This window comes from Gadus morhua, chromosome 7 (genome assembly GCF_902167405.1).
Source record: "Gadus morhua chromosome 7, gadMor3.0, whole genome shotgun sequence".
NCBI lineage: Eukaryota > Metazoa > Chordata > Actinopteri > Gadiformes > Gadidae > Gadus > Gadus morhua.
This window is the reverse complement of record NC_044054.1, coordinates 31,629,988-31,656,986: the sequence shown is the minus strand read 5'-3', so window position 1 is coordinate 31,656,986 and position 26,999 is coordinate 31,629,988. Positions and strand designations below refer to the sequence as shown.

The following is a 26,999-nucleotide window of genomic DNA, read 5'->3' as shown; positions in this document are numbered from 1 at the left end:
GGTCAGAGACCAGGGACCAGGGTCAGAGACCAGGACCAGGGTCAGAGACCAGGACCAGAGACCAGGACCAGGGTCAGAGACCAGGACCAGGGTCAGAGACCAGGACCAGAGACCAGGGACAGAGACCAGGACCAGGGACCTTGTACCCTAGCTGTGGTTCTCTATCTTCCTCGGTACCCTGGTGCTGGTTCTCTACCTGGTACCATAGTGGTGGTTCTCTACCTACCTGGTAGCCTAGAGGTGGTTCTCTACCTGGTACCCTAGTGTTGGTTCTCTACCTGGTACCATAGTGGTGGTTCTCTACCTACCTGGTACCCTAGTGCTGGTTCTCTACCTGGTACCATAGTGTTGGTCCTCTACCTGGTACCCTAGTGCTGGTTCTCTACCTGGTACCATAGTGTAGGTCCTCTACCTGGTACCCTAGTGCTGGTTCTCTACCTGGTACCCTAGTGCTGGTTCTCTACCTGGTACCCTAGTGTTGGTTCTCTACCTGGTACCATAGTGGTGGGTCTCTACCTACCTGGTACCCTAGTGCTGGTTCTCTACCTGGTACCCTAATGCTGGTCCTCTACCTGGTACCCTAGTGCTGGTTCTCTACCTGGTACCCTAGTGTTGGTTCTCTACCTGGTACCATAGTGGTGGGTCTCTACCTACCTGGTACCCTAGTGCTGGTTCTCTACCTGGTACCCTAATGCTGGTTCTCTACCTGGTACCCTAGTAATGGTTCTCTAACTGGTACCCTAGTGCTGGTTCTCTACCTGGTACCCCAGTGGTGGTCCTGTATCTAACTGTTCTACCTGGTACCCTAGTGAGAGGGGATACAGGGGCTGAGTGTGGGGTGTGGGGGTTCCCTCACCAGGGGGTTGGCCGACGGGGCATGGCAGGCCTGCTGCTTGGCTGGCGGGCCGGAGTTCTGACGTATGACCCCTGACCCCTGGGCCAGGGGTCGCCCGGATCGCTGCGGCTGGGGGGGCGGGACCTGGCCAAAGTCAGTGTGGATAGGTGGCTGTAAAAACATCTACCAAGACAGGCAGAGAGGCAGACCGACAGGCAGGCAGACGGAAAGGCACACAGGCAGGCAGACAGAAAGGCAGGCAGACAGTCAGACAGACAGACAAGCAGACAGGAAGGCAGGCAGACAGGAAGGCAGGCAGGCAGACAGACAGGCAGATGCACATTGAAAAGCAACCGCATATAAATTAATTTCCTTTCATAGCTGCAGTTTGTTTTGCTGCCAAAGAAAGAAACTATTCAGATGACTATAGTGCGACCATGACCCTGTCAATAACTAGTTTGACCCTGTGTCTGTCTATGACCATAGTTTGATCATGGTCTGTGTAAGAGCATAGTTTGACCATGTTTTTGCCTATGACCATAGTTTGACCATGACCCTGTAGATGACCATAGTTTGACCATGTCTCTGCCTATGACCATAGTTTGACCATGACCCTGTAGATGACCAAGTATATGTAGGTCTGGGCCAATAAACACAATCTAGCACCAAACTATCACCAAGGATTTAAGATACATAGTGAAACCTGGTTTGGTTATTTCCTTATTCTGTTCAGTTTCGTATTTTTGGTGAGAAATTAGGAACTGAAGCCACAGTTGTGTCACTATCCTAATGCAACAGGTAAACCATAATTTGTGATGGGATTCCTGTTGCATTAGGATAGCAACAGACATGATCATGTGTACATGTGATCATGCGTTGCATTACATTAATGTTAGCTGCTAAAGTTGTTCTTATCTAATCCTATCTCTTCATGGAATGTATCACATTCACTGCAGGCCGCTTTGATAAGGGTCAGGGTTTAGCGTCTGCTAACTGGCTAAATGGTAACAAAAGATAAATCTCTGAGCTACAGATGGCTTAAGCTGCATATTTTGGCCTCTTGGTGGTGCTGTCGGGTGGTGTATAAGATGCTCTATACTGTACTGACTTTTGGAAACATTTCAAGTAAGTCTAATCCATCTGTTGTTTTGTGACATTCTGGCTTTTCTGTTATATTCTTTGACTTAAACCAGCCCTGTTTGAGTATCCCATTAACAACCTCTAGTGGCTTGAGGTGTAGCTACAACTGTCGTCTGAAAATGTTGATGCTTATGAATGACGACTCACGTTATGTTAAGGAAACACAGGGAACTGAAGTAGCAGAGCACTATTTGGAGGTTAGCTAGCTTTAGTTGAGTCAGTTGGAGGTAAGCATGCTGTAGCGAGCCCTGCAGCGCTACCTGTGTGTGAGCAGGCGGTCATAGCGTGTTTCCTGGAGGTTAGCTAGCTGTAGTTGACTAAGCTGGAGGTTGACATGCTTTAGTTGAGCACCACCTCAAGGTTATCATGCTGTAGTTGAGTCAGCTGGAGGTAAGCTAGCAGTAGCGAGCCCTGCAGTGCTACCCGTGTGTGTGAGCATGCGGGCGTATGGTGTTACCTGGAAGTTGGCTAGCTGTAGCTTCTCCTTGATGTCGTGGAGCTCCTGCTGCTGGGTCTTGATGTCCGCCTGCAGGATCCGGGTCCTCTCCTCCAGCTGCTCCTTCAGGTGGTTCATCATGCCCAGCTGAGGCTGCGCCACCAGGGGGAGCTGCTGCTGGTACAGCAGGGGCTGCTGCACCTGCTGTACCTGCTGTACCTGCTGCACCTGCTGCGCCTGCTGCACCTGCTGCACCTGCTGCGCTGGTGGTCTGGGATGCTGATGTTGTTGTGGCTGTTGTTGTTGATGTTGTTGTGGTGGTTGAGGTTGTTGTTGTGGTGGTTGTGTTTGTGGTTGTGGTTGTTGATGTTGTTCTTGCGGTGGTTGCTGCTGCTGTTAACAAAGAGTTAACACATGCATGATTATCAATCAATCAACTAATTAAGTCGACTTTATCAAGTGAGTGAGCTTTGAATTAAGTCTGTGATGTGCTTTACATTGTTTAAAGAAAACAAGGATATCAGAATCATAGACAATCATCAATCACAATCATTTGAGAGCCGGATTTTAACTGAAAACATAACTTGATTGGAAGGAAGCTGAAGAGTTTATAAGTAGGATTATATACCATGACAACATCCTTTTGCATTTCTGCTGCTGCAGGAATTTGTAACGGAGCTAAATCCTTTGATTTAGTTTCAACACTCAACAAAATTGCTGTTAGAGCCTGTTAGCGAGGCAGGATATCAGATGTCTAATGACAGATGTTTACTGTCGGCCGGTCTGGCGTCCTGGTTGGAACGGTAAGCGGTTCCAAACTGCCGATATGTTTGCCATGGGAATAGCAGCCACAGAACTGTGTATGATCTGCTATCTGGCATCGTCTTAACATCAAGGATTTTGTCCGGGACTGTGTATTATTATCCAGCACTTTCCCACTTGGCAATGGCGGCTATTCTGTGCTAAAGTAACGTTTTCCAAACTGATCCTATCATCCAACTCGGTGAATGGATTGGTCTTTCAATTATATTTCTCTTTTGACTTAGCAAGGTGATCATAAATCTACTACTCGACTCGCTGAGGAAGTCAGGGAACGCAATAGCGGCGCCTTGTGGGGACACAGAACCAAAACACACTCTGGGTAACGGAGACGTTGTGGGGACACAGAACCAAAACACACTCTGGGTAACGGAGATGTTGTGGGGACACAGAACCAAAATACACTCTGGGTAACGGAGACGTTGTGGGGACACAGAACCAAAACACACTCTGGGTAACGGAGACGTTGTGGGGACACAGAACCAAAACACACTCTGGGTAACGGAGACGTTGTGGGGACACAGAACCTCAACAAACGCACTCTGGAACCATTCCATTGTGGGGACATAGAATCTCAACAAACACGCTCTGGATATCACCACGTCGCGGGGACACAGTGAGGCAGGGGACGGAGGCTGAGCTGGGGGTCAAAGGAGCTCTGTCTGAGCCAACGTCTACGAGGGCATTAACAACAAAGCTGCGTCCCCTGAACCATAAAGCCGGCGTTGGTACGGACCTTGGAACCGCCGGGCTGCAGCCTGGCGGTGGAGTTATCCGTCCCGATGGATGTGGACTGCCACGACGGTGTACAGGGCTCTGTGTACGAGTTGGCGGCTGCAGCAGGGACAGGTTAGCTGGTTAGACACACAAGCTGGTTCATGAAGGGTTGTGCATAAATAAAATAAGAGTAAGATTCTATTAGTCGACCAGCTTTTGAGCTAGGGCTGAACAACATCAATATCATTCCATTGTTAAACTCCGAACTTCAGTCGAGAGACAAGGAAATAGAAATTCAGATGTGGGTTTAGTGCCGGGTGGTCCTCGGCCATGTGACCCCTGGATCAGCTGACCCCTGGATCAGCTGACCCCTGGATCATGTGACTCACAGGCGGAGTCGGACAGCCCCAGGTGGGAGGACTTCCTGGAGCCGCGGGAGGAGACGGACCGGGGCGCACTGGTACGCTCCTTCGGAGGGTCCAGGGTGGAGCAGAAGTCCAGGTACAGCTCCTGGGCCTAGGGTGGAGGAGGAGGAGGAGGAGGAGGAGCAGCAGGAGGAGGAGGAGGAGGGGGAGGAGGAGGAGGAGGAGCAGCAGCAGCAGGAGGAGGAGGAGGAGGAGGAGGGGGAGGAGGAGGAGAAACGATGAAAGGGAGGAGGTGCGATGGAGAGGAGAGACAACAGGGGGGATGAAAGAGGAGAAATTATACAGGAGATGAGAGGAAAGAATGAGGAGGAGAAGATAAGAGGTAGTAGAGGAGATGATAATGAGAGGAGAAACATCAGGGGAGAGGAGAGAGGAGAACATTTAGAGTTGAGGAGAGGAGAATGGAAGAGACAAAACAGGAGAAAGGGACACGAGTGTCGGAGAGGATAAAAGGAGGAGAGATGAGAAGAAGCTTTTTGCAACCGGAGTTCAGAGTGTGGTTCTCTCCTCCTTCAGATCTGTTCATCATGGTTCACAGGTCCCTACCTTCACAGAGGAGGGGGCCAGCTCCACGGGGGACATCTCCTCCAGACCCATGGCTCGCCTCCTCTCCGCCCGCACCTCCGCGTAGCTGCCCCCACACACACAACACACACAGCACGCACAGCACACACAACACACACAACACACACAACACACTCTCGTCAGCTCCGCCGTGCCACAGAGGGACAGATGGGAAGGAGCCAGACAGATGGTCGCTCCTACGAGTGTGAGGATGACTCAGGAACCCCTCCTTTGTCAACAGTGTGTACATGGGTACAAACTGTTTATTTTTAATCTTTGTGATCGGTGAGCAGAGCTGCCTCTATGGTGTCTGTTAGGCTGCCTCTCTTAACACACACATCAAGATGTTGGACGATTGACGATGTCAATCGTAGCGGGAATTTCAATGAATATTTTGGACCAGCAGTGCGCTAAGTAACAATGATAACCAGTTAAGGTTTGTCTGTTGCGATTGGTAAAGATTAATTTCTCTAGCTGTCCACAACATTCGGTTAATTTAGAGAGCGAACATGGGTAATGTCTTCCTGGCTCCCCGCGGCTTTGTTGACAAGCAACTGGTACACCGTTGCTAGGTTATGATACATCGGCGAGATGCGAAGTGATTAACGAACGACAGCCACGCGTCCCTTTGGCTCTGCGTGTGATTGGACGCTCGCATCCTGACCCTGATCAGCTGACTGATAAGTGATTGACCCCGACGCCAATCAGCGGAAACATGTGACGCCTGTCAGCCAATCAGCCGAGGCTCACCCGACGGAGAAGCTAGACCCTCTGTCAACTTCTCCTGACGTCTGGCATTTTGTTTTTCAAGCTAGTGAGCAAGAGAGCCGGTTGCTCTGCTGGGTTCTACACTATGACTTAACAAATAACAGCGTCAGTACCTACGCATCAGTGGCTTTGACTGGTTATGTTGGCCTTTAGAGATATTCTACAAAGACTGTACTGGATGGTGACTAGCTAGAGGGTCGATTATTATGATCCATCATCTTAGCATTTTTTCCCCTGAAGATTATCGTACTAAAAGTTCCCCTTATGGTATACATAACAGCTTTGGATTTATTTATCGGATGTTTTTGTAGTCATTGATTGTAAATTCAGAAGTTGATGGGACGTATCCCTGTTTCTATTGATCCATCGCTTTCGATCACTATCTACTAAAAACTCCCAACTCCAACTAAGGACTAAACCCCTAAAGCCAGCGACGCTGACCCCGATGACCTCTCGACCCCTCAACACCCTGAAGGACTCCCGCTGACCCCTGACCCCTGACCCCTGACCCTGACGGAGAGCGCCCACCTGACGACGGTGTGCGTGCAGACGATGAACTCGGGCTTGGAGTTCCACTGGTGGTAGGTGATGTAGTAGTGCGTCTGCAGCCAGATCCACTGCTGGCCTTTGGTCAGGAAGCGGTAGTAGCACGACTTCCCCTTCCCCAACTGCATGACTGAGGGAGGGGGGGGGTCAGGTACAAGGGGGGGGGGGGGGGGGGGGGTGAGTGTATGTGAGGTGTTTTTGGTACGGGGCTATGAGTGTGTGTGTGTGTGTGTGTGTGTGTGTGTGTGTGTGTGTGTGTGTGTGTGTGTGTGTGTGTGCGTGCGCGTCTCACAGTGTTTTTGACACGGGGCTATGAGCGTGTGTATTGTGAGTGAGTGAGTGAGTGAGTGAGTGAGTGAGTATGTGGGTGAGTTGGTGAGTGATAGATTGAGTGAGTCTCACGGTGCTTGAGCGTGTATTGTGAGTGTGTGAGCCTGTATTGTGAGTAAGTAAATGAGTGAGTGAGCGAGTGGGTGAGGTCTCACGGTGCTTGTGACACTGGGCTATGAGCTCCAGGTCGTCCACGTGGTAGTAGTCGTAGCCTGACGTCCCCAACACCTCGAAGGGGAGGTAGCCGATGATGGGAGACGCTCTGCCCGCACACGCACACACACACACACACACACACACACACACACACACACACACACACACACACACACACACCCAGAGGAGTCATCAGCAGAGGGTAACATAAAAAGTAACAAAAGCAAACAATCTTACAAACAACCAAAAGTATTGTTTTTAAGGAAGATATTTTCCCGGTAACAGAAGCCTGCGGTCCTTGCATCATTTAGTACATTGATTAGGTATGTTGAATCTTAACTCCGTCTTCTGCTTGGCTCTGCCCTCTGAACTCTGTCCTCAGGACAGAACATCCACACAGATATCTGCGTATCGGTGTATCCTGGGTACCATGGCAACCGTCCTGTGCTTTGATCAGCGATGGATAAGCTGTCGAGAGGATTGTTTGTTTCTGTGCGTCGAGTAGGTTGTGAACTGGATATGAATGCTCTCTCAGCGGTGCTTGTTGTGCAAGCAGTTGGTAGTCTGAGTATCTATTCCCCCCCCCCCCCGCCCGTTTGTCACGCTGTAGCCGTCGCCGTCGGTTACGTGCGGATCGTGCTTGTAATATTAATATTAAGAAGACCAGAAGATGTGTTTGATGAGTGACTTTTGCCAAACGTATGTTGATTACTACTCTCAGAATGACAGACGCAGAACCACAGATGCCCCGGCACAGAGACCCAGCGGTCCAACACTCGGAGGGGGTCACTGAAGGTGAGACACCGGGGCCCAGTGTGTCACCACCTGCGTGTGGTGTGCTTCTGTATGTTCTAGTTCTGCGTAAAAAGTAAATCCAGCTTGATCCCCACCTGTGATCCAGGAACAGGAACTTCCACTCCAGACTGTGTCTGGACGTGAACTCGTCACAGGGGTCTTGGACGTTGCACAGATCCTGAAAACAGAGAGACAGATTGTAACTCCAGCTGATTAGGAACCAGCCGGTCAGAGGTCAAAGTTGAAACCTAGGAAAGAATTGAGCGGTCAAACCCAGTGACCTGAGCTGGAGAGCCAGGAGCACCGATCGACTGCTGCTCTCTGTGGGAGAACTCATTTAGAAGAAATGTTGGGAAAATCTCGCCATGGATGTTTGTAAACGATTACTATCTAAAAGCATTAACTAGATTAAAGGGTAAGTAATTAAACCCTGTTCCAGCCAAACTCTGCCAACAAGTTAAAAATGATCTAATGATGATCTGAGCGGTCATGAAGGTTTTAGACAAAACGCGCAAACGTTGCATAAAACCAGCGACACATTGCTTGAGCCACGGTGCACAGATGTTGTAGGAACCAGGAGACCTGTTGTAGGAATTAGGAGACCTGTTGTAGGAACCAGGAGACCTGTTGTAGGAACTAGGAAGCCTGTTGTAGGAACCAGGAGACCTGTTGTAGGAACTAGGAGACCTGTTGTAGGAACCAGGACCTGTTGTAGGAACTAGGAGACCTGTTGTAGGAACTAGGAGACCTGTTGTAGGAACTAGGAGACCTGTTGTAGGAACCAGGAGACCTGTTGTAGGAACCAGGAGACCTGTTGTAGGAACCAGGAGACCTGTTGTAGGAACCAGGAGACCTGTTGTAGGAACCAGGGGACTTGTTGTAGGAACTAGGAGACCTGTTGTAGGAACCAGGAGACCTGTTGTAGGAACTAGGAAACCTGTTGTAGGAACCAGGAGACCTGTTGTAGGAACCAGGAGACCTGTTGTGGGAACTAGGGGACCTGTTGTAGGAACCAGGAGACCTGTTGTATGAACCAGGAGACCTGTTGTAGGAACCAGGAGACCTGTTGTAGGAACCAGGAGACCTGTTGTAGGAACCAGGAGCCTCACCTTGAGGAACTGAGGGGTGACCAGGCGCACCGTGGCGATGAGGCACAGCTGCTCCTCCAGGGAGGACTGGAGGGTTCTGGGTAAGGCCAGCTCCAGGCCGTTACAGGAGGACGTAGGCACTGGGGACGACAGGACACCTTCAGGACACCTTCAGGACACCTTCAGGACACCTTCAGGTGGGCACAGCAGGGGGCACTGAGGCCTCCACTAGACCTTCTACTTAGGTCATAAAAGATACCAGGGCACTCATCGCAAAGAGTAGGGGATCCCCCGGTGTCCTGGCTAAAACTGCCCGACCAGGCTCATTCAATCCGGCCCCCTAATCATCCCCTCGGTATAATTGGCTGACTCATTAATTCCCTAACTCTCGCTGGTGTGTGGTGAGCGTTCTGGCGCAGATTAGCTGCCGTGCATCACCCAAGTGGGTGTTGGTTAGTGAGGTCCCCCCCTTCACTGTAAAGCGCTTTGGGGACTTGAAAAGCACTAGATGAATTCAATTATTTTATTATTATTATTATTATTACTGGCAGCTTCAGCACCTCACAGTGAAACGTTGTTAGAGGGACATTGAGATGGACATGGTAGCCGCAAAAAATGGAGATAGGTATAATTTAATTTATACTTATTCTGGTCAACTAGGTAGAATAAATCCATTGGCTTAGTGACACAAGGTGTACTAAGTCTGGTACTAAGCTAGGTCTAGTGTTACCAGGTGTACTACTCTGGTACTAAGCTAGGTCTAGTGTTACCAGGTGTACCACTCTGGTACTAAGCTAGGTCTAGTGTTACCAGGTGTACCACTCTGGTACTAAGCTAGGTCTAGTGTTACCAGGTGTACTACTCTGGTACTAAGCTAGGTCTAGTGTTACCAGGTGTACCACTCTGGTCCTATGCTAGAACTAGTGTTACAAGGTGTTCTACTCTGGTCCTAAGCTAGGTCTAGTGATACCAGGTGTTCTGCACAGTGAATGACTGGATATTTACCATTGTTGTGGAACTTGAAGTCTCCTATGAACTTGACGTACTCGTAGACTGGAGGCTCCTTCAGGTCCATGTTGCCTCTCGCCAGGTGACAGCAGAACTCCACATGAGACTCACCTGGAGGAGGAGGGGGGAGGAGGAGGAGAGGGGAGGGGGAGGAGGAGGAGGAGGAGGAGGAGGAGGAGAGGGGGAGGAAGAGGAGGAGGAGGAGAGGGGAGGAGGAGGAGGAGGAGAGGGTAGGAGGCGGAGGAGGAGGGGGGAGGAGGAGGAGAGGGGAGGGGGAGGAGGAGGAGGAGGAGAGGCGTGGAAGAGGAGGAGGAGGAGGAGAGGGGTGGAAGAGGAGTCGGAGGACGGGGGAGGAAGAGGAGCGGGGAGGAAGAGGAGTCGGGAGGAGGAGAGAGGAGGAAGAGGAGGGGGAGGAGGCGGAAGAAGAGCAGGTGAGGGAAGGAGGAGAGGGGGGGATGGAGGAGGAGAGGGGAGGAAGAGGAGGAGGTGGAGGAGGAGGAGGAGCAGGAGGAGGAGGAGGAGGAGGAGGTGGAGGAGGAGGAGGAGGAGGAGTAGGAGGAGAAACAGAAGGAAGGAGTTGGTGGTGGAAGAGGAGCGGGGAGGAGGAGGAAGAGGAAGAGAGGGGGAGGAGGAGGAGAAAGAGGAAGAGGAGGAGAAAGGGATGAGGAGGTGGTGGAAGAGGAGCAGGTGAGGGAATGAGGTGAGGGGAGGAAGAGGGGGAGGAGGAGGAGGAGGAGGAGGAGGAGGAGATAGTCATTAGAACACGGAAGCACTCCTCATCTTCAGCGCCGTGACTTAACCCTGGTGGATCGGTCCAGGATTAAGGTCAGAGTCTGGAGCCCTTTGCCCCGGGGCATCACTCAAGGTTACCGTGGCAACACGCGATGATTAGCCGCCCGTCCCCCTAACTATAGCAGCACCAGCGGGCTAGCTGCCTATTATTAGCTAAAGTGTTTCCCAACGCCGCGTGGTGACGGGTAATCCAATAGAGTGGGATCATATTAACACAGGGAGACGTTAAAACGGTCAGAAGAGTCCGTTAGAGTAAGAGTGAGGTGAGGAGGTTAACGCGTCCCCCGGGGAGACGCTGTCTCTCTGACAGAGAGCCAACGCGTGTTTCACAGAAGTTCTGTGGCAAGCAAATTATTGAGACTGATTCATGATGTCGGCGGGGGAATACAAAGTAAAAGCTTTTAAATTAAATGTAATTAATTTATGTGAATTTGACATTTAATTTGAATGAATTTAAATGGATTTGACATTTAAATTGAATGAATAAAATGGAGTTTAACATTTAAATTGAATCAATTTGAATGAGTTTGACATTTGAACTGAATGAATTCTTCTCTGAATGGGATGAGTAAAGCACCATCTCTGACGATAAAGAAGTCCGGCATAGGTAGAAAACTAAATCAAATCACTGGTTCTTGGGGACAGGGAGGGATGGCGGGAAGGGGGGGGGGGTGGTGCCGGAGGAGAGTGGTCGGCATGGCAACAGGGCGGGGCACTCACTGTCGAGGAAGTCCGAGCTGGCGGGGTCGGAGCTCAGCATGTGGGAGGACAGCAGCTTGTAGACGTCGCTGTGCTCGCGCTCCGGCAGGAAGTTCAGGATGTTCTGGTCCACCATGTCAGGCTGAGACCAGCAGGAAGAACACACTTGGGTTAGGGTCTCAATGTTCTGGTCCACCAGGAGGAACCGGCTAGGGGTGAGGGTCTCAATGTTCTGAGAACCACGTGTGGGAGTGTGTGTGGATGATGGCTGGCTTAAGCAGCCTCACCTGGCCCGTCTCAGGCTGATTGGACTCTGATTTGAGTTTGGGTTGGGTGTGGCTGCACACCTGTTGCACATTGAGCAATCAATGTGCAACAGGTTGAAGCAGCCATCACTGCACACACTAGAGAGAGATCTCCTGCATGGCAACATGGAGCACCAGGTCATGCATCATCTACAATAAACCGGTTTTCCAACACCACCATTCTGTGTCCTCTTCTGGAGGAGCCTAGTCCCCCAGGTGGAGCGTGGCAGCCAATGTAGCGATTACATATCATCGTTGTTGTCGTGAGGATGTCTTACCGGTAGGTGTCCAATCAGAGAGGAGACGCTGTCTGACACGTAGATGATATTTCCGTCCGTCGTCAGGGCAACCAGGAAGCCATCCAAAGCCTGGAACCAAACATGACCGAGGTCAGCGGCAGCGTGGTGAGAGCTCCGGGTCGTGGAGCGGTCCCTGCTTGTTGTCTGACGGTCGGATCGATGGTGTGCCGTGTCTGTTTGTTGTGTATCTAAATGGCCTAGGCCTAGCTTTGACCAGCCTGTGGGTCTGATCTGCAGACGGGGTCACAGGAGCCGTTGACATCGCTATTGATATCTGCTGGTGCATTGTAGATGGCTAGGGAGCGAGGCCTCGACGGAGGGCTGAGGAGTTTTCCGGTTGGATGCTTTCAAAATCCTGCTCACTATGGCTGGTTTCTCCACATTTCTACCCAGCGTTGACGAGCCTCTGGGTCTGACATGCATACCGGGTCGCAGGAGATCGTTGACCATAGCTTTTGATATTTGATGGGGGGTTTTTAATGGTATGATGATGTCAGAGGTTCAAAAGTTGTCATAAAGGTCCTGTTCAAAACAGTGCCGTGCCCAATTGGCAAAAGTGTAAAATAAGTTGAACCAGTGACGGACCGAAGCAAGCGACTAGAGGCTAGTGGCTAGAGGCTAGAGGCTAGAGGCTAGCGGCTAGAGGCTAGAGGCTAGAGGCTAGTGGCTAGAGGCTAGTGGCTAGAGGCTAGAGGCTAGTGGTTAGAGGCTAGAGGCTAGAGGCTAGAGGCTAGTGGCTAGAGGCTAGCGGCTAGAGGCTAGAGGCTAGAGGCTAGCGGCTAGGGTTGGGTGGCCTACAGAAGTGATCTTACATTCAGCCCTGGTTTAATAGTCTGGCTTACTGCTGAATAATCTCACCTTCACTGTCAGATAGCAGTTGGTCTAACCTCCAACATAAGTGTAATATTCTGTCTCATCCCTCAAGTATTTCACCTCTACTGTCAGATAGCAGTAAGTTTCTACCTCTGTTGACCTATACTGCTAAACTTCTTTTTTTAGTTTAATAGTTTGGCTTACTCAGCATCTCACCATCTCACCTCCACTGTCATCAGGTAGCCTTTTTGAACCTCTCCTGACCTACTCTACCACTGCTGAGCTCCAGCGTAGTTTGGCGGTGTGGACTCACCTCCAGCATGAGCTGAGTGAACTCCTCGTTGCTCAGGAAGGACGGCTTCCAGTCCTGCCTCACGTCACAGCTGTCGTTCTGGGCCGACATGTCTGGAGGAGAGACGGCCAACAGTTAGCCGTTAGCAGCCCTGCGCTCGGCTCAGACTGAACCCCAGACGGATTAGCGGCCCGGGCTAGCGGCCACACTCCCCCGGAAGACGTTGGAACGGCTCCCTGAAACCTTTAAATTAACACAAGGGCTTCTGCCAAGTGGCAGTATAGACGTTTATCTAATAACTTAAGACTTGTATGGTTTATATAAACGCTAACTCCTCCATCTAACCCAGCAGCAGTGAACTAATTATAAACGCTGATGATCAAACCTCAAAACAAACATCAACACCGTTCTCTAGGCGCTAACTATTTAGTCATGTAGCGTAGCAGACACTTTTAACTAAAGCAACTAGCATCCAGCGCAGGTAGGGGTTAGACAGTACAGAGACAGGTCGTTAAGGAGCAGGTAGGGGTTAGACAGTACAGAGACAGGTCATTAAGGAGCAGGTAGGGGTTAGACAGTAGAGACGGGTCATTAAGGAGCAGGTAGGGGTTAGACAGTAGAGACAGGTCATTAAGGAGTAGGTAGGGGTTAGACGGTAGAGACAGGTCATTAAGGAGCAGGTAGGGGTTAGACAGTACAGAGACAGGTCATTAAGGAGCAGGTAGGGGTTAGACAGTACAGAGACAGGTCGTTAAGGAGCAGGTAGGGGTTAGACGGTAGAGACGGGTCATTAAGGATCAGGTAGGGGTTAGACAGTGCAGAGACAGGTCATTAAGGAGCAGGTAGGGGTTAGACAGTACAGAGACAGGTCGTTAAGGAGCAGGTAGGGGTTAGACAGTACAGAGACAGGTCATTAAGGAGCAGGTAGGGGTTAGACAGTACAGAGACAGGTCATTAAGGAGCAGGTAGGGGTTAGACAGTACAGAGACGGGTCATTAAGGAGCAGGTAGGGGTTAGGGGACATCTAGCTCTAAGAGGCCTACAGGTAGACCGAGGACATTGGGAGTTACCCCAAGGACCTCGCGGCTGGGAGTCCAACACCCTAACCACTGCGCTACCCCCCCTCCAGACTGATCCCTGGAGACACGACGGACACGACGGCACCTTTCTGCTTCTGCAGGAAGCCGATGGTCCTCTGCAGGATGGTGGACTTGTCCATCTTGCAGGGCAGGCCCTGGACCTGCAGCATGGTGCACAGCTCCTTGATGAGCACGTTGAACTGGTCCCGCCGCTTCTTCTCCGACTTGTTCCGGGACGCCCTGTCCCCGCAAACCACAGAGAGGAACCACAGGTGAGGTGGAGCACGGGGGGAGGGGGGGGGGGGGGGGGGAGCACGGGGGAGGGGGGGCACGGGGGAGGGGGAGACACGAGGGGGAGACACGAGGTGAGGGGGAGAAAACAGGGGAGGTGGAGAGACAAGGTGAGGTGGAGGGACAAGGTGAGGGGGAGAGACAAGGTGAGGTGGAGGGACAAGGTGAGGTGGAGAGACAAGGTGGAGAGACAAGGTGGAGAAACAAGGTGGAGAGACAAGGTGGAGAGACAAGGTGTGGTGGGGACCAGCTTGAAGGCCAACTCAAACGATGCATGAAAGGGAAAGAAGGTGGAACCGCCAACAGGAATATAAATATATAAACGCTTCATGTTTTAGTCTCTTTGTGTGACAGCCCAACAGAACTAGTTCCTCAGTTAAAGCAGTTTCTGTACCTTTTTGCTCGGTCCTTTTCATCTTCTTCCAGTAAATCGTCGACACAGCTGCTGGTGCTGAAGGCCGGAACAAAACAGGACAAAATGATTGCTTGGAAATTAGTTCCCTCAGTGGTCATTTATAGACGTACATGTAAACCTAAAGATCTTTAACCATGAACCCTTAGAGAAGAACATCACCAGCGTCACAGCATGGACGTCATGGTTCGGTTAATTTTTTCATATTTGTTAAAATTCTCTTTCATTCATCCGGGCAGCGATCAATAAATCAAATACTCTGGGGCTGTCACATGCCTGTAATAAGCCTGTCCGATCATTTAAATCGCACTCCCATTCCCTGGTGGCTTCCATGGTCACTAGACGCTGAGTGCATGTTTTATTGTACAGTATACTACAGTATATACTGCCCTTTATATACTCTAGCGTCAGGTGTGCTCTACTCACTCCCATTCCCTGCGACTGGAGGCGCAGGGTCCGCTGAAGTCTGACAGGCTGTCCATCACTCACTCCCTCTGGCCGCCGCGGCCCCCCTGCTGGCCTGTGTGACCGCCGCCCATCCAGTCCGGACCTACTGCCCCTGGAAACCTGGCCGGGAAACCCTGTCACTGGTGTCTGGAGGGAGGGAAGGAAGGAAGGAAGGAGGGAGGGAGGGAGGGAGGGAGGGAGGGAGGGAAGGAGGGAGGAAGAAGTGACAGAAGTGACAACCATTCGGTTAAATTATTCTTGTGGCATTTGCAAACATGCCAACATTTAACACCTTTCACGCAAATGTAAATATAGGCTGAACCAGAGTGTCGCTATAGTGTGATACAATGAGGAGGAGGAGGAGGAGGAGGAGGAGGAGGAGGAGGAGGAGAGGGAGGAGGAGGAGGAGGAGAGGGAGGAGAGGGAGGAGGAGGAGGAGGAGGAGGAGGAGAGGGAGGAGGGGGAGGAGGAGGAGGAGGTGGAGGAGGAGGAGGGGGAGGAGGAGGAGGGGGAGGAGGAGGAGGAGGAGGTGGAGGAGGGGGAGGGGGAGGAGGAGGAGGAGGAGGAGGAGACTGTGACCTAGAAACAGTGGAGCAGCACTGTGTCTGTGCAGAGCGTATGAGACGACTCGGGGCGGGGTTCCCTTCCCGTCCCGGGACACAACAGGGGAGCGCAGTCTCTCCTGCGACGGAGGCAACGGATCGTAGGTGGCCGGCCGCCCGCGCCGCGCGTCGCTGCACGCTGAGGGGAGGAGTCCCGCTGACGTTCTGCTGACGGGAACGCGGAACCCGTTGCGCGAGAAATGAGTTCCCTGCGAAGAGTAGTCCAGATATGACGGGGTCGCAGGTCATGTCTCTTATCGTTCTGAGTCCCATGCCTCTAATTACTATGTCATCGTTATAGACACTCACATCCAAAGCTTTTACACTGAGTGAATTCAGACCCATGTCTTTGAGGAGCAGGAAGCGGTTGGGGGCATCGACCCCGGAACCCTTCAGCAGGGAGTCAACACCCTAGACACCCACTAGACTCTCCTCTATGAGACAATGTGTATTTGGTTGTACTGTATCAAATGCATCCCCTTTCTCTTGACAGACCCCATTGAGGGAGACTCAAAACAATAACACGTCATCGTCCCATCGACCCAGAGCAATAACAGACAGGTTTTATTATTAGTTCTCCTGCCTTCTGCTTCTGGGCGCCTGAGTTTGGTTCCTGTGCCTTCATTTCCTTTTGGCTGTCTTCATCGAGTGACGACTGAATGACCGTGACACTGTCACACAGATGCTGACGGACCTATCTGTAGGATCTAATACAGATTCTTGTATTTATATATTCAGTATTTGACTCACAATACATACCCTCAAGGAATATATTGGATTGGATTGTGTTTTTGTACACGCTTCTTTAATTGTATTCCCTTACTCTTAACTCTTTTGTGTGTTATATTTATGTTATTTTCTATATATATGTAATTTTTTCTTTACAAACGATTGCCCCAATGATTAATCAAGTATATGTACTATACGTATAGTAACGCCAAGAAAAAGCCATATGCACAAGATAAGGAAAAAGTAGAGGAGCATGTTCATTAAATAAGCCAGTGAGGAGTACATCACAACATGAACTGAAAGCACAAGGGTTTGGAGTAGAGAACCTGACATCATCAGACATCATTCAGATCAGAAACCCCCTCAGGAACCAAGAGAAACCTGGCACACATGGAGGTGCTGCATTACATCTGTCAGCCCCCGCAGTTAACACTGATTCACACTCCACTGGTTCTAGGTCAGTGATTCTGAGCACAGCCTGCCAAAAAGTCCCCAATAGACCCTGATACAGTGACGTCTGGTGATGTTTTTAACGTGAAGAAGATGAGCCGTACTAATTAACACATGAAGCTGCCTTCATGGAGGAGAGGGGGTCGTAGCCTAGGCGACGCCTCTGCGGGCTGCGGAGCTGGGGTCGGGACCACCGAGGTTGAACAGTAGCACTTGAACACAGAAGTGTAACGATGATAATCATGATGATAATAATGTGTGATGATATCTCGCTGAACACCGGCAGCTAGCTGGGACGAGCCACTTGGCAGAGGTAGCACCATCTGCTGACCAGAGGAGCTCGAGTCCATCTGACGTCCAGAGCTTTAAATATAGACGGTCTTGTTGGTTTCATCAGCGAACATAACTCTTACCAACTTAAAGTTTAAAACTTTGAATCCTGGTTGGGAATGCAGGCAGCGTCGTTTAGGAAAGATACAAGAACCATTGTTTCCACACAGCGGTTATTGCTCTGGGTTCAGTGGAAAAGTTGTTGCGTGAGTGCGTGACTGTAGTCAAGGAAGACACGGGATGCAATTCGGACCTTCGTTAGAGATACGTCTGTGCCTTTACAAAGTTTGCTTGGAGGGAATGATTAGATCATTTTGTTGTCATAAAGTCACCAAAATGTTATCGCTAAACATCCCTTCAAGAGAACGGTTGTCTAATGACAGATGTACAACATCATGGGATCCTTAAGGTTGACCTTATCTCATCCCACACATTTTACCTGAAGCCCAGAGCTGGGCTGTTTGATACAGAGGGAGAACTGGGAGGAGGAGCCGACTGTCTGATGAATGAAGGCTGCAAGCGTTGGTCTTCAGAATTCTGTGAAGACATTCTTCCGGGCCCGTAAGAGCTATTTCTTCAGAAGTAAATTTTCGAAATAATCTAGAAAGCGAAGGGTTTTTTCCTCTACTTTCTCTCATGAACAAAGGCATTGGCTGCAGATCAGAGTTCCCTTGAGCGTAAACAACAGCCGTTTCTGTGAAATAACTGAATAATGGAAAGTCTCATGGCTTGATTATATATGCTGCGTGAAGAATTTTGTTTTGCATGACTGAAAGACTGTAGACTGTTTTGGGAGCAACGTTTGAAGGGTCGTCTCATGCCAGATGAAATGAGGGCTGGGTACATAAATACAAAAGTCTCTTCATGAGAGTTTGCTCTTCAGACCTCTCAGGTTGGGGAATGCAAGGTTACACAAACTCTCTCTGAACTCGGTGAACGTCTACATCGCCCTTGGCCATTTGTGTCGTGTAACACATTAACTAACAAAAAAATACCTTTGTAGGAACATCTGTCGAATACACTTGCCCTTTGAAGCACAAGTGAGCACATATTAACCAGATATTAAGGTATGAATAGGGAGCAAACCTTTCTGTCACACAGAACGTGACCGTGCTGGGATTGAGTTTAAAACCCAAAGGTTTGTTGAGGTTTGTCTTTTGATTCATGCAGTGTCTAATCACAAACTCCATCACTCAATCATTTGGATCAATTGGATCAATGGATCAATCTGTGATCACCGGCCACCCCCTCACACCTGGCCCTCCAACGCTGATGGACTGGGATGGGGCTGGAGAGCCACCACGCCTCTCTACGTTTACACCCTGCGGCACAGGGCAGCGGCAGCCGCCTGCAGCCAGTCCCATGAACTCTGGACACAGGAAACTAGCGGGTCCAAGTTCACGCGTGTGGACGCGGTCAAGTTCAGAGGCGCCGCGTTAATGTGTCTCTGAGCAAATAAGGGGCCAATCAGTAACCTGTTGTTTTACTGCCCCGATTGGCTCTCCCGGCCGTGTGAAGTGCCTGTAATCATTCCAACCTGGGATCCTGGTTCTTCCTGAACGGCAGCTCTGCTCGGGAGATCCGGGTTCACGTTAACCGATCGAAATATGGAAATACTTCAGAGAAGCTTTATCTGCTGATGCATTAATTGGCGGCACATTAATACACATAATTAATTGTGATGCCGTCACAGGTGTGTGTGTTTTAGAGTTTTTTTATAACGGTTAAGAGCCATCAGAATCATCCTTTTTTTTATATAGGATTTTCTTTTTTTTTCTTTTTTAAATGACTATTATTTTATTAACATTGAGAGTCGTTTTTATGCTAGCACCCTTCGGGTGATCCAGATAAAATCCACTCCCTCGCACCACCTAGTGGGCAGCCCGGGAAAATTCACTGGTAGAGTCTATGGAAGACTGGGGGGCACTGGGCAGTGGAGCCCCCAGATTAACACCAGGCATTTCACACCCTGATAAAACCATGGCTTCCAGAAACTTCCCTCCGATTACTTCTAGAAAGTCATGCAGCGCTGCCAACAACATCCTCCGACAAGGGTCTGTTCTGTTCTTCATGTCGTACACACAGAGCCTATTATACTCAACATATTGGAAACAACTCAACATATTGCAGGTAAAAAGTGTGTCAATGATTATCTTCTGACCTTCTTATTTACTCGCCGCACACCTCCGGTCCAGCCTCATCCGTATCTCTATCCTGTATCTCTACATGCGTATCTCTATCCTGTATCTCTACACCTGTATCTCTGCATATGTTTCTCTATCTTGTATCTCTACATTTGTATTTCCACATCTGTATCTCTATCCTGTATCTGTACATATCTTTCTCTATCATGTACCTCTATCCTGTATATCTGCATCTCTTTTATGTACTTTCTCCTCCGTATCTCTACCTCTGTATATCTGTATCTCTACATCTGTGTCTCTGTAATGTAACTCTATATTTGTACATTTTCTCTTTATTTCATGATGTCTTCGTATACATATATTTGAACAGGTAAACCAGACAGACAGGCAGACAGGCAGACAGGCAGGCAGGCAGGAAGACAGGCAGACAGAATAAATGAGAGATGGTTCCTTATTTATACGCTGAAGTGTACGGCCAAGTCTTCCGAGGTTAAAGGCTAGGTGCCAGCCATCCAGACCAGCAGACTTAATGAAGCAGACGAGGGGAGACATATTTATTACATGCTCTGCCAACAGAAGACCGGCCAGGCTCTGATGAGGGGCTTCCAAGAGCCGGAGTATTACTGCCGTTCTTTGAAAATAATACTAAACAAATGATCAAAGCTGCCGTCCAAAATAAATTTTTTAACAATGTTGGCTAAAGGATCAAATCCTAGTACGTAGCAAAGTTATGTTATTAGTTATGTTGTAAAGTTATGTCTTGTTTTAGGTTGTTGACATATTCCTACATAAATAATGATAATAATAAATAATTATTACACAAGTATCATAATTATCTTTGTATGGCCATTAGATAAAGTCATGTCTTCATACACTATTTATTCGTCCTACTTGACCACATGATCTAATGACACACACCCTGAAAGGAGACGGGGAATCTGAAACATGTTTTATACAAACAGCCTGGTCTAATCCAATGTGGCACATATTCCGTTACACAACGAACCCAGAAATGACTCCCTGGTAGTCTTAAGTCTTATGAAAGACATGAAACCACAGTGACGGAAAATAATAAGAAGAAAAGGAATGTTATTTCTCATGTATTTTTTAGATGTTCTGATTTTCTGTTTCCTTCCTGACAACAATTCCAATTCCTGAACTTGAGTAATGACCGATACAGCATCTAGAACTGTGAATACTAATATTAGTGTTTGTGAAGTTCTTTGCCTATGTAGTAAAGGAGCTAGTCATGTGACGATATCGGATAGGCGCATTGACGTGCGTACTTGGCGATACAAGATGCTGCATTTTAGGCAGTATCTGAGGAATTTACAATACTGGTTTCAGTACCGGAACGACTCAATATTTTTTTGTAGTGAAAAGCGACTTGTAGTTCATTCGTTTTAAGATGGAACCAGGAGGAGAGACCAGGCTAAACACCTGTAGATCCGACCAGGTGTATAAGGTCTGTGAGGATTGGATTCTAAAGTCGGCACTACAGTGACATCTCCGTCAGACTCCCCAGGAAACCTTGTAGTATGGTAGAGTTGAATCAGTATTAAACCGGTTGAACATCTTCAGGAAACACCGGAGGATTCAATACCTTGTCCTCCTCAGCTGATCGCAGAGACTGGTGATATGATAACTTAATAAATAGATAATAACATGATCTCACTATAAGGCCTATGCACTTTAATTAACTTGGTCTCACGTTTTTTCTTCATTTATATGAATAAATAAAATACATATGTCCCTGAATGCTTTAAAAGTAATTTTTCATGTGGTTGTTAGGTAAACATGTTATGACACACAACCAGACACACACACACACACACACACACACACACACACACACACACACACACACACACACACACACACACACACACACACACACCAGACACACACACACCTAAATACAGTAGTGTAAGTGTAAAGTGTAAAGCAAACTTGTGCGACCCTCCCTCAGAAGATGTACTCTGTCACCTTTACCTTTGACATGCACAGTAAAAAAAAAAAACACACACACAGTACATCAACACACGTTCACACACCGTTTAGTTTAGCTCACCAGCAGTTAACTCGGTCCCACAATCCTCGCCTCAAACCCTGCCGCTCGACTCAAATAGCCTTAACCTGAGACTTGAGCCCGGAATACTCCACGCTGCTTTGTTTTGCTCCGTTTATAACCCTGGCTAGAGCTGCAGGTCACCGAGCACACATCATGAACCTCAGAAATAGGTGAGGACAACCTGTAAGGACCGCGGCCAGCGGTACGGTGTGGGCTCCGGCTCATGACCCTGTGTCATATGTCTTCAGTGCTTTCTGCATTCAATACTACTACCTTAACACTCCGACATTAATACCACAGTAGTACAAGAACACCCCACTCAGCCACATTGGTCCGGAACACGACTCACTTGGTCTCTCAAGGTCCGACATGAGTCCACTCTGTCACCAGAACTTCATGTTCCCCGTCTCTAAACCCGGTGACAGCCTCATCTCCTCACCGTCAAGCCGAGGGAGGTACACAAAACACAGGCAGACCGCACGTACCTCAATAACAAGTCCTCAGCAGAACCTCCTCCATGCCGGACCCGGGCTCTCAGGCTCAACTCCGGCTGATAGTCTCCATCAGACGGGGCTCCACCATCCACCAGCACGGCGCCGTCACATTGCATAACCAGCCGTAAAACGGGTGCTTTTAGGGGTACCCGAGGAGCGGTCTCCCCGAAGCGGCTCTGTAGGGGGACAGCCCTTGTGATTTAGTCTAGATAAACGAGAAGACGGGTGTCCTCCTCGCAGAGCTCCGGGTGTTTGCTCGGTTGTAAACACCGGCGAGAGGCCGGGGAGAAAGTAGGTCAGCCGGCAGGAGCTCCACACGACATCCCCGGCAGAGTGCTGTGTGCGCAATGAGCACCAGCGCCTAGTGACGGGAGACCAGACTGCAGGTCTTGCACAAGTGCGTGATGCACGGTAATACGTGGTGTTAAAGAGCAGAACACGGTGCTCTAGTGGCTGTATCTTGTGTTTTAGCGCACAGGAGTCGGAGGAGGGGATCTCGGCTCCAGGGTGCGGACGGTCTGTGCGGTTAAATGCTCCCGTCTACAGAGTCCTGTTTACCAGGTAACATGCACCTGGCTGTGAGGTGGGGGCTCCACGGTGACACTCACTCCTGGATCCGAGTTGGAAGGTTACTTTATCCGTGCCCGAAGTAAATACAAGTTATGTTGGATTATTTTCTTATTATTTACCTGACATACTTTAACTGAGTGTTAAGATTACTTCAGTGATTAGAGATTGATGTACACTAGCTATAACGAAAAAAAAACATTAGACTCTAATTAATTAGATAGTTATACTTATATATACTTAGAATATATTAAACCACAATTCACATGTCCTTTGTAGCCTATTTTACCCTGATACCCCTATATCCTTATAATATATTTGTAGTATCTAGAGAAGCATCCCGTGATACTCAGAAAAAGAAACGGTTAGATATTCATTTGTGAGACTTTAGCCTCTCAGAGTCATGATGGATGAACAAGCATAACTTTTACTGCTGTATCTCTTTCTATTCTCGGTAAGAACAGAATAATTAGGCTGAAGTGATCAGGTAACTTTCTCTATCTACTGTATATATAATAACTAGTTTTAGATTGGTTGGTTAGTTTCACCCTATGATATGTGTTGTTGCAATAGCAATCACCAATCAAGCCTACAATCACACACTTCCTGTGTGTGTGTGTGTGTGTGTGTGTGTGTGTGTGTGTGTGTGTGTGTGTGTGTGTGTGTGTGTGTGGGGGGGGGGGGGGGGGGGGGTGAGTGGGTAGTGATCAGGAGGGTGGGGTTAGGGGGGTAGGGTTAGTTGGTAGTGATCAGGAGGGTGGGGTTAGGGGGGTGGGGTTGGTTGGTAGTGATCAGGAGGGTGGGGTTAGGGGGGTAGGGTTAGTTGGTAGTGATCAGGAGGGTGGGGTTAGGGGGGTGGGGTTAGTTGGTAGTGATCAGGAGGGTGGGGTTAGGGGGGTAGGGTTAGTTGGTAGTGATCAGGAGGGTGGGGTTAGGGTTAGTTGGTAGTGATCAGGAAGGTGGGGTTAGGGGGGTGGGGTTAGGGGGGTGGGGTTAGTTGGTAGTGATGAGGAGGGTGGGGTTTAGAGTGAAGTCAGTCACCCTTGTCCATTCATTGTAGGTGTTGCACCTTTCAAAACAAGGGAGGTTCTGTTTCCAGCAGAGCCTGATGACTGGGTGAGAGGTGGGCTGAGGGGTCCCCCCTGAATGCTCCTTCCACGTACCCTAACACAGGGGAACGTGTTCACCTGCACCGTGTTATTTCACCTAACATCACTAAACAGGTTTCATGGGAACGTGTCAGGAATTCCGATGCTTCTTGTTAAACTATTGGAGTGGAAATATTACCTGTCCATCAGGTTCAAAGGAGCTCCCCTTGATGTAATGAGCTGGTATTAAGGACTATACATCACTAGCAGGTTGACAGCATGAGGATGTGAGGATGATACATCATCCTCACTAGTAGCAGGTTGACACCATGATGACTTCCAGAGAACAAATCAAAGTCCTTCCTCATTTGCTCGCTGAACGGACGACTTAAATTATTCTTATGTGGGGGAGATGATAGTGCAAGGGGTGATGGTGCTGACGTAGCTGATGATGTTGGTGGTGAAAATGAGGTTGGTAGTGGGGACGGGGATGTGGATGCTGGTGGTGTCAGGTGGTGGTGGTGGTGGTGGTGGTGGTGGTGGTGGTGGTGGCGGTGGTGGTGGCGGTGATGGTGGCGGTGGTGTTGGTGATGTCAGTGATGGTGATAGTGGGAGTTGGTGGTGTGCGGGTTAGTTAAAGTAGGAATAGTGGCTGTAATTAAGCTTGTTAACATGAATGAATGATGAATTCTGTATCGAGGAAAACGCAGAGGCGGCATACATCAGTGGATTCTGACCTGGAGAAGTCAGGAAGACTCTTAGAGCCAGAGACCGATGCGAAGCAAAGAAACCTGCAATGTGTTTATGTCTCGGTCGTTCCGCAGAGCAACTATACATTTTTCTGGTCTTTTAGCTTGAAATGTTGGAGCTAAAGCTTCAGAAATGCTAATATTGTAGGTGTCTTTTCAGATCCTTATATAACGAAAACTTAACATGCGTTTATGTGTGCATGTGTCTGATGAGTCATGTTTGTCAATGGAAACAGGAAGTGATTTCTCCACCATGGCCGTTGAGACAGGAGCAGGGATGTGTAGAACAGCCTCAGCCAGCTGTCACCCTCGGAGATCGGTCGTTTCCGTTGGAAGTCAGCGTGCGTGCTCAACGCAAACCCAATTCACCAGGCTGTGGTCCATTCATACTGAGTGCTGAATAGAGGCGCGCGTAAGAGTCTCGGTAACAGAACACGTCCGGCTCAACTCTGCCTGCAGCGGACTGAAAGACGCTTCGCCTGCCCACGCTTGAGTCCCACTTTCACTCCATCCCACATCAATCCTCAGCGCTTTCCTGCAGCGTCTAATCAATACGTACGACCACTCAAGGCCCGGGCACGGTTATATAGCCTCATACTCTCCAAAACGTGACACAAAAGCACTCTGATGCTCCGACGCTCTCCATCTCAGTCTAATTCTAAACCCTGTGCTAAAGTGCTAAACCCAGATAAACGAGTGGCCGAGTATGCGATGACCAAGTGATGACCAAGCGAGAAGCAGCATCACACATTGAACACAAACACAACAATAACAACAAGACTGTCCTGCCTTTCAGCCCAATGGACCCTGTGAACAGAATACAAACATAAACGACAACAGAGACGATCAGTAGTCAACACCAGTTCGGACTTCTGGTGATGCTGCGATCTCAGTGATCCAAGCGTTACCATGCCAGCCGGCAACAAGTGACTCACGGCCGGCCATGGCTGCCACGGATCGTACTGCATTATTCACCGCCTTATCTAGGTCAGCATATCGGTGAATCACAACAGGACATGGTGTCTCCGTGCCGGTTCGAGCGCATGTTTCTACATCCTGTTCCTGTAAAGAAAGCGTTTACATTGAAATAACAAACTCACAGGCCCGCAAACAAACGCACACAGAAAGTGCTAGGAGGTCTGTGATTGGACCCTGAGTTGCGGACCCCCCCCCCCCCCCCCCCCCAGCCGTCTGTAACCGCGGCCGCCGGTGATGTCATCGCTCCGCCACAGCGATGTCATTAATTAGGCCGCGTTGCCGCACTGTTCTCTCACTGTGTTTCCATGACAACGCTCCGTGGTTAGAGATGTGCTGCATGTGGTCTTCTTCCTCCCCCCAAGCCGAAAGCCACAACTAGACACACACACAAACACAAACACACACACACACACACACACACACACACACACACACACACACACACACACACACACACACGTACACACAAAGGTTTCTTCCAAACTGCCAAATCATTACTAGACACACAAACACACTCGCACACACACACACACACACACACACACACACACACATGAACGCGCACAGACTCGCATCCGCACACACACACACACCCACACACACACACACACATTCACACGCACACGCACAGACTCGCATCCGCACACACACACATACACACACGCACACACACACACACACACACACACACACACAGACACAGACACACACACACACACACACACACACACACACACACACACACACACACAGGTTGGGGACTGTAAACATAAGTGAATGTTATGCTGGCAGGTCAGGCTGTAACAACAGGTCCTTTGTTGGAGCGCAGATGAGACGCTCTGGGATTCTCTTTAAGCCCTTCTGTAAAGGGACAAAGGAAACGGTTTAGTCAGGCCAAATCAAACTTGTGTGCTGGCTGTAGATGTATTGGTTTTGGTATTGATGTTTGACGTCCTACTTCAGGATCGGACGCATGTTCCTGTGTAAGAACAGGCAGCTGGCGGAGAGAGGCCACGAAAACCCTGAGATCCAACCTCTTAACTAAACCCTGAGACCAGCCTCTTAACTAAACCTTGGACCAGCCTCTTTACTGAACCCTGAGATCAGACTCTTTACTGAACCCTGAGACCAGCCTCTCTACTAAACCTTGAGACAAGCCTCTCTACTGAACCCTGAGACCAGCCTCTTAACTAAACCCTGAGACCAGCCTCTTAACTAAACCCTTAGACCAGCCTCTTTACTGAACCCTGAGATCAGCCTCTTGACTAAACCTTGGACCAGCCTCTTAACTAAACCCTGAGATCAAGCCTCTTAACTAAACCCTTAGACCAGCCTCTTTACTGAACCCTGAGATCAGACTCTTTACTGAACCCTGAGACCAGCCTCTCTACTGAACCCTGAGACCAGCCTCTTAACTAAACCCTGAGACCAGCCTCTCCACTAAACCCCGAGTTAAAGCTAGGACATAAAGGCAGCTCTGAGTGGCTCCTGACGATGACTTGATCCCGTCAAAGGACTCACGCTGACGAGGCCGCGAGGAGCGAAGCCGTCTGCTTTCCTCCCACAGAGACACTCTCACCTCTCTGAAGGCCTCATTACGGCCTTCATGTCAAAAGCAGCGGTGTGAAATCAGCACGCCGTTCAGTTCAATCTTATTCAACACATCCACAGACACAAACTAGTCAACCCCCTTCATAAAGGGAAGATATCTTTGGTAAGACTTCATAAGCCTTGGTAACTG

General features: G+C 49.4%; 1 protein-coding gene across 4 annotated transcripts in view; it reads right to left on the bottom strand.

Moving 5' to 3' along the window:
* Positions 1 to 22,458, bottom strand: part of npas2 (neuronal PAS domain protein 2) — a 28,773-nt gene extending 6,315 nt beyond the window's left edge. Inside the window, exons 1-17 of one of the 4 annotated variants that reach the window (XM_030361188.1) lie at positions 21,868 to 22,458; positions 15,036 to 15,203; positions 14,592 to 14,648; positions 13,992 to 14,146; positions 12,849 to 12,940; positions 11,702 to 11,791; positions 11,140 to 11,260; positions 9,625 to 9,738; positions 8,641 to 8,759; positions 7,627 to 7,709; positions 6,736 to 6,842; positions 6,233 to 6,380; positions 4,919 to 5,003; positions 4,337 to 4,463; positions 3,967 to 4,064; positions 2,433 to 2,804; positions 857 to 1,018 (exon numbers count right to left, since the gene is read on the bottom strand). In XM_030361188.1, the coding sequence (XP_030217048.1) occupies positions 857 to 1,018; positions 2,433 to 2,804; positions 3,967 to 4,064; positions 4,337 to 4,463; positions 4,919 to 5,003; positions 6,233 to 6,380; positions 6,736 to 6,842; positions 7,627 to 7,709; positions 8,641 to 8,759; positions 9,625 to 9,738; positions 11,140 to 11,260; positions 11,702 to 11,791; positions 12,849 to 12,940; positions 13,992 to 14,146; positions 14,592 to 14,648; positions 15,036 to 15,091 (1,986 nt within the window). In that variant the 5' untranslated portion in view covers positions 15,092 to 15,203; positions 21,868 to 22,458. Of the gene's footprint in view, positions 1 to 856; positions 1,019 to 2,432; positions 2,805 to 3,966; positions 4,065 to 4,336; positions 4,464 to 4,918; positions 5,004 to 6,232; positions 6,381 to 6,735; positions 6,843 to 7,626; positions 7,710 to 8,640; positions 8,760 to 9,624; positions 9,739 to 11,139; positions 11,261 to 11,701; positions 11,792 to 12,848; positions 12,941 to 13,991; positions 14,147 to 14,591; positions 14,649 to 15,035; positions 15,204 to 21,867 lie in introns of those variants that run through there. The other 3 variants (XM_030361187.1, XM_030361186.1, XM_030361189.1) reach the window with 3 other exon arrangements.
* Between the last annotated feature and the right edge of the window lie 4,541 nt (positions 22,459 to 26,999).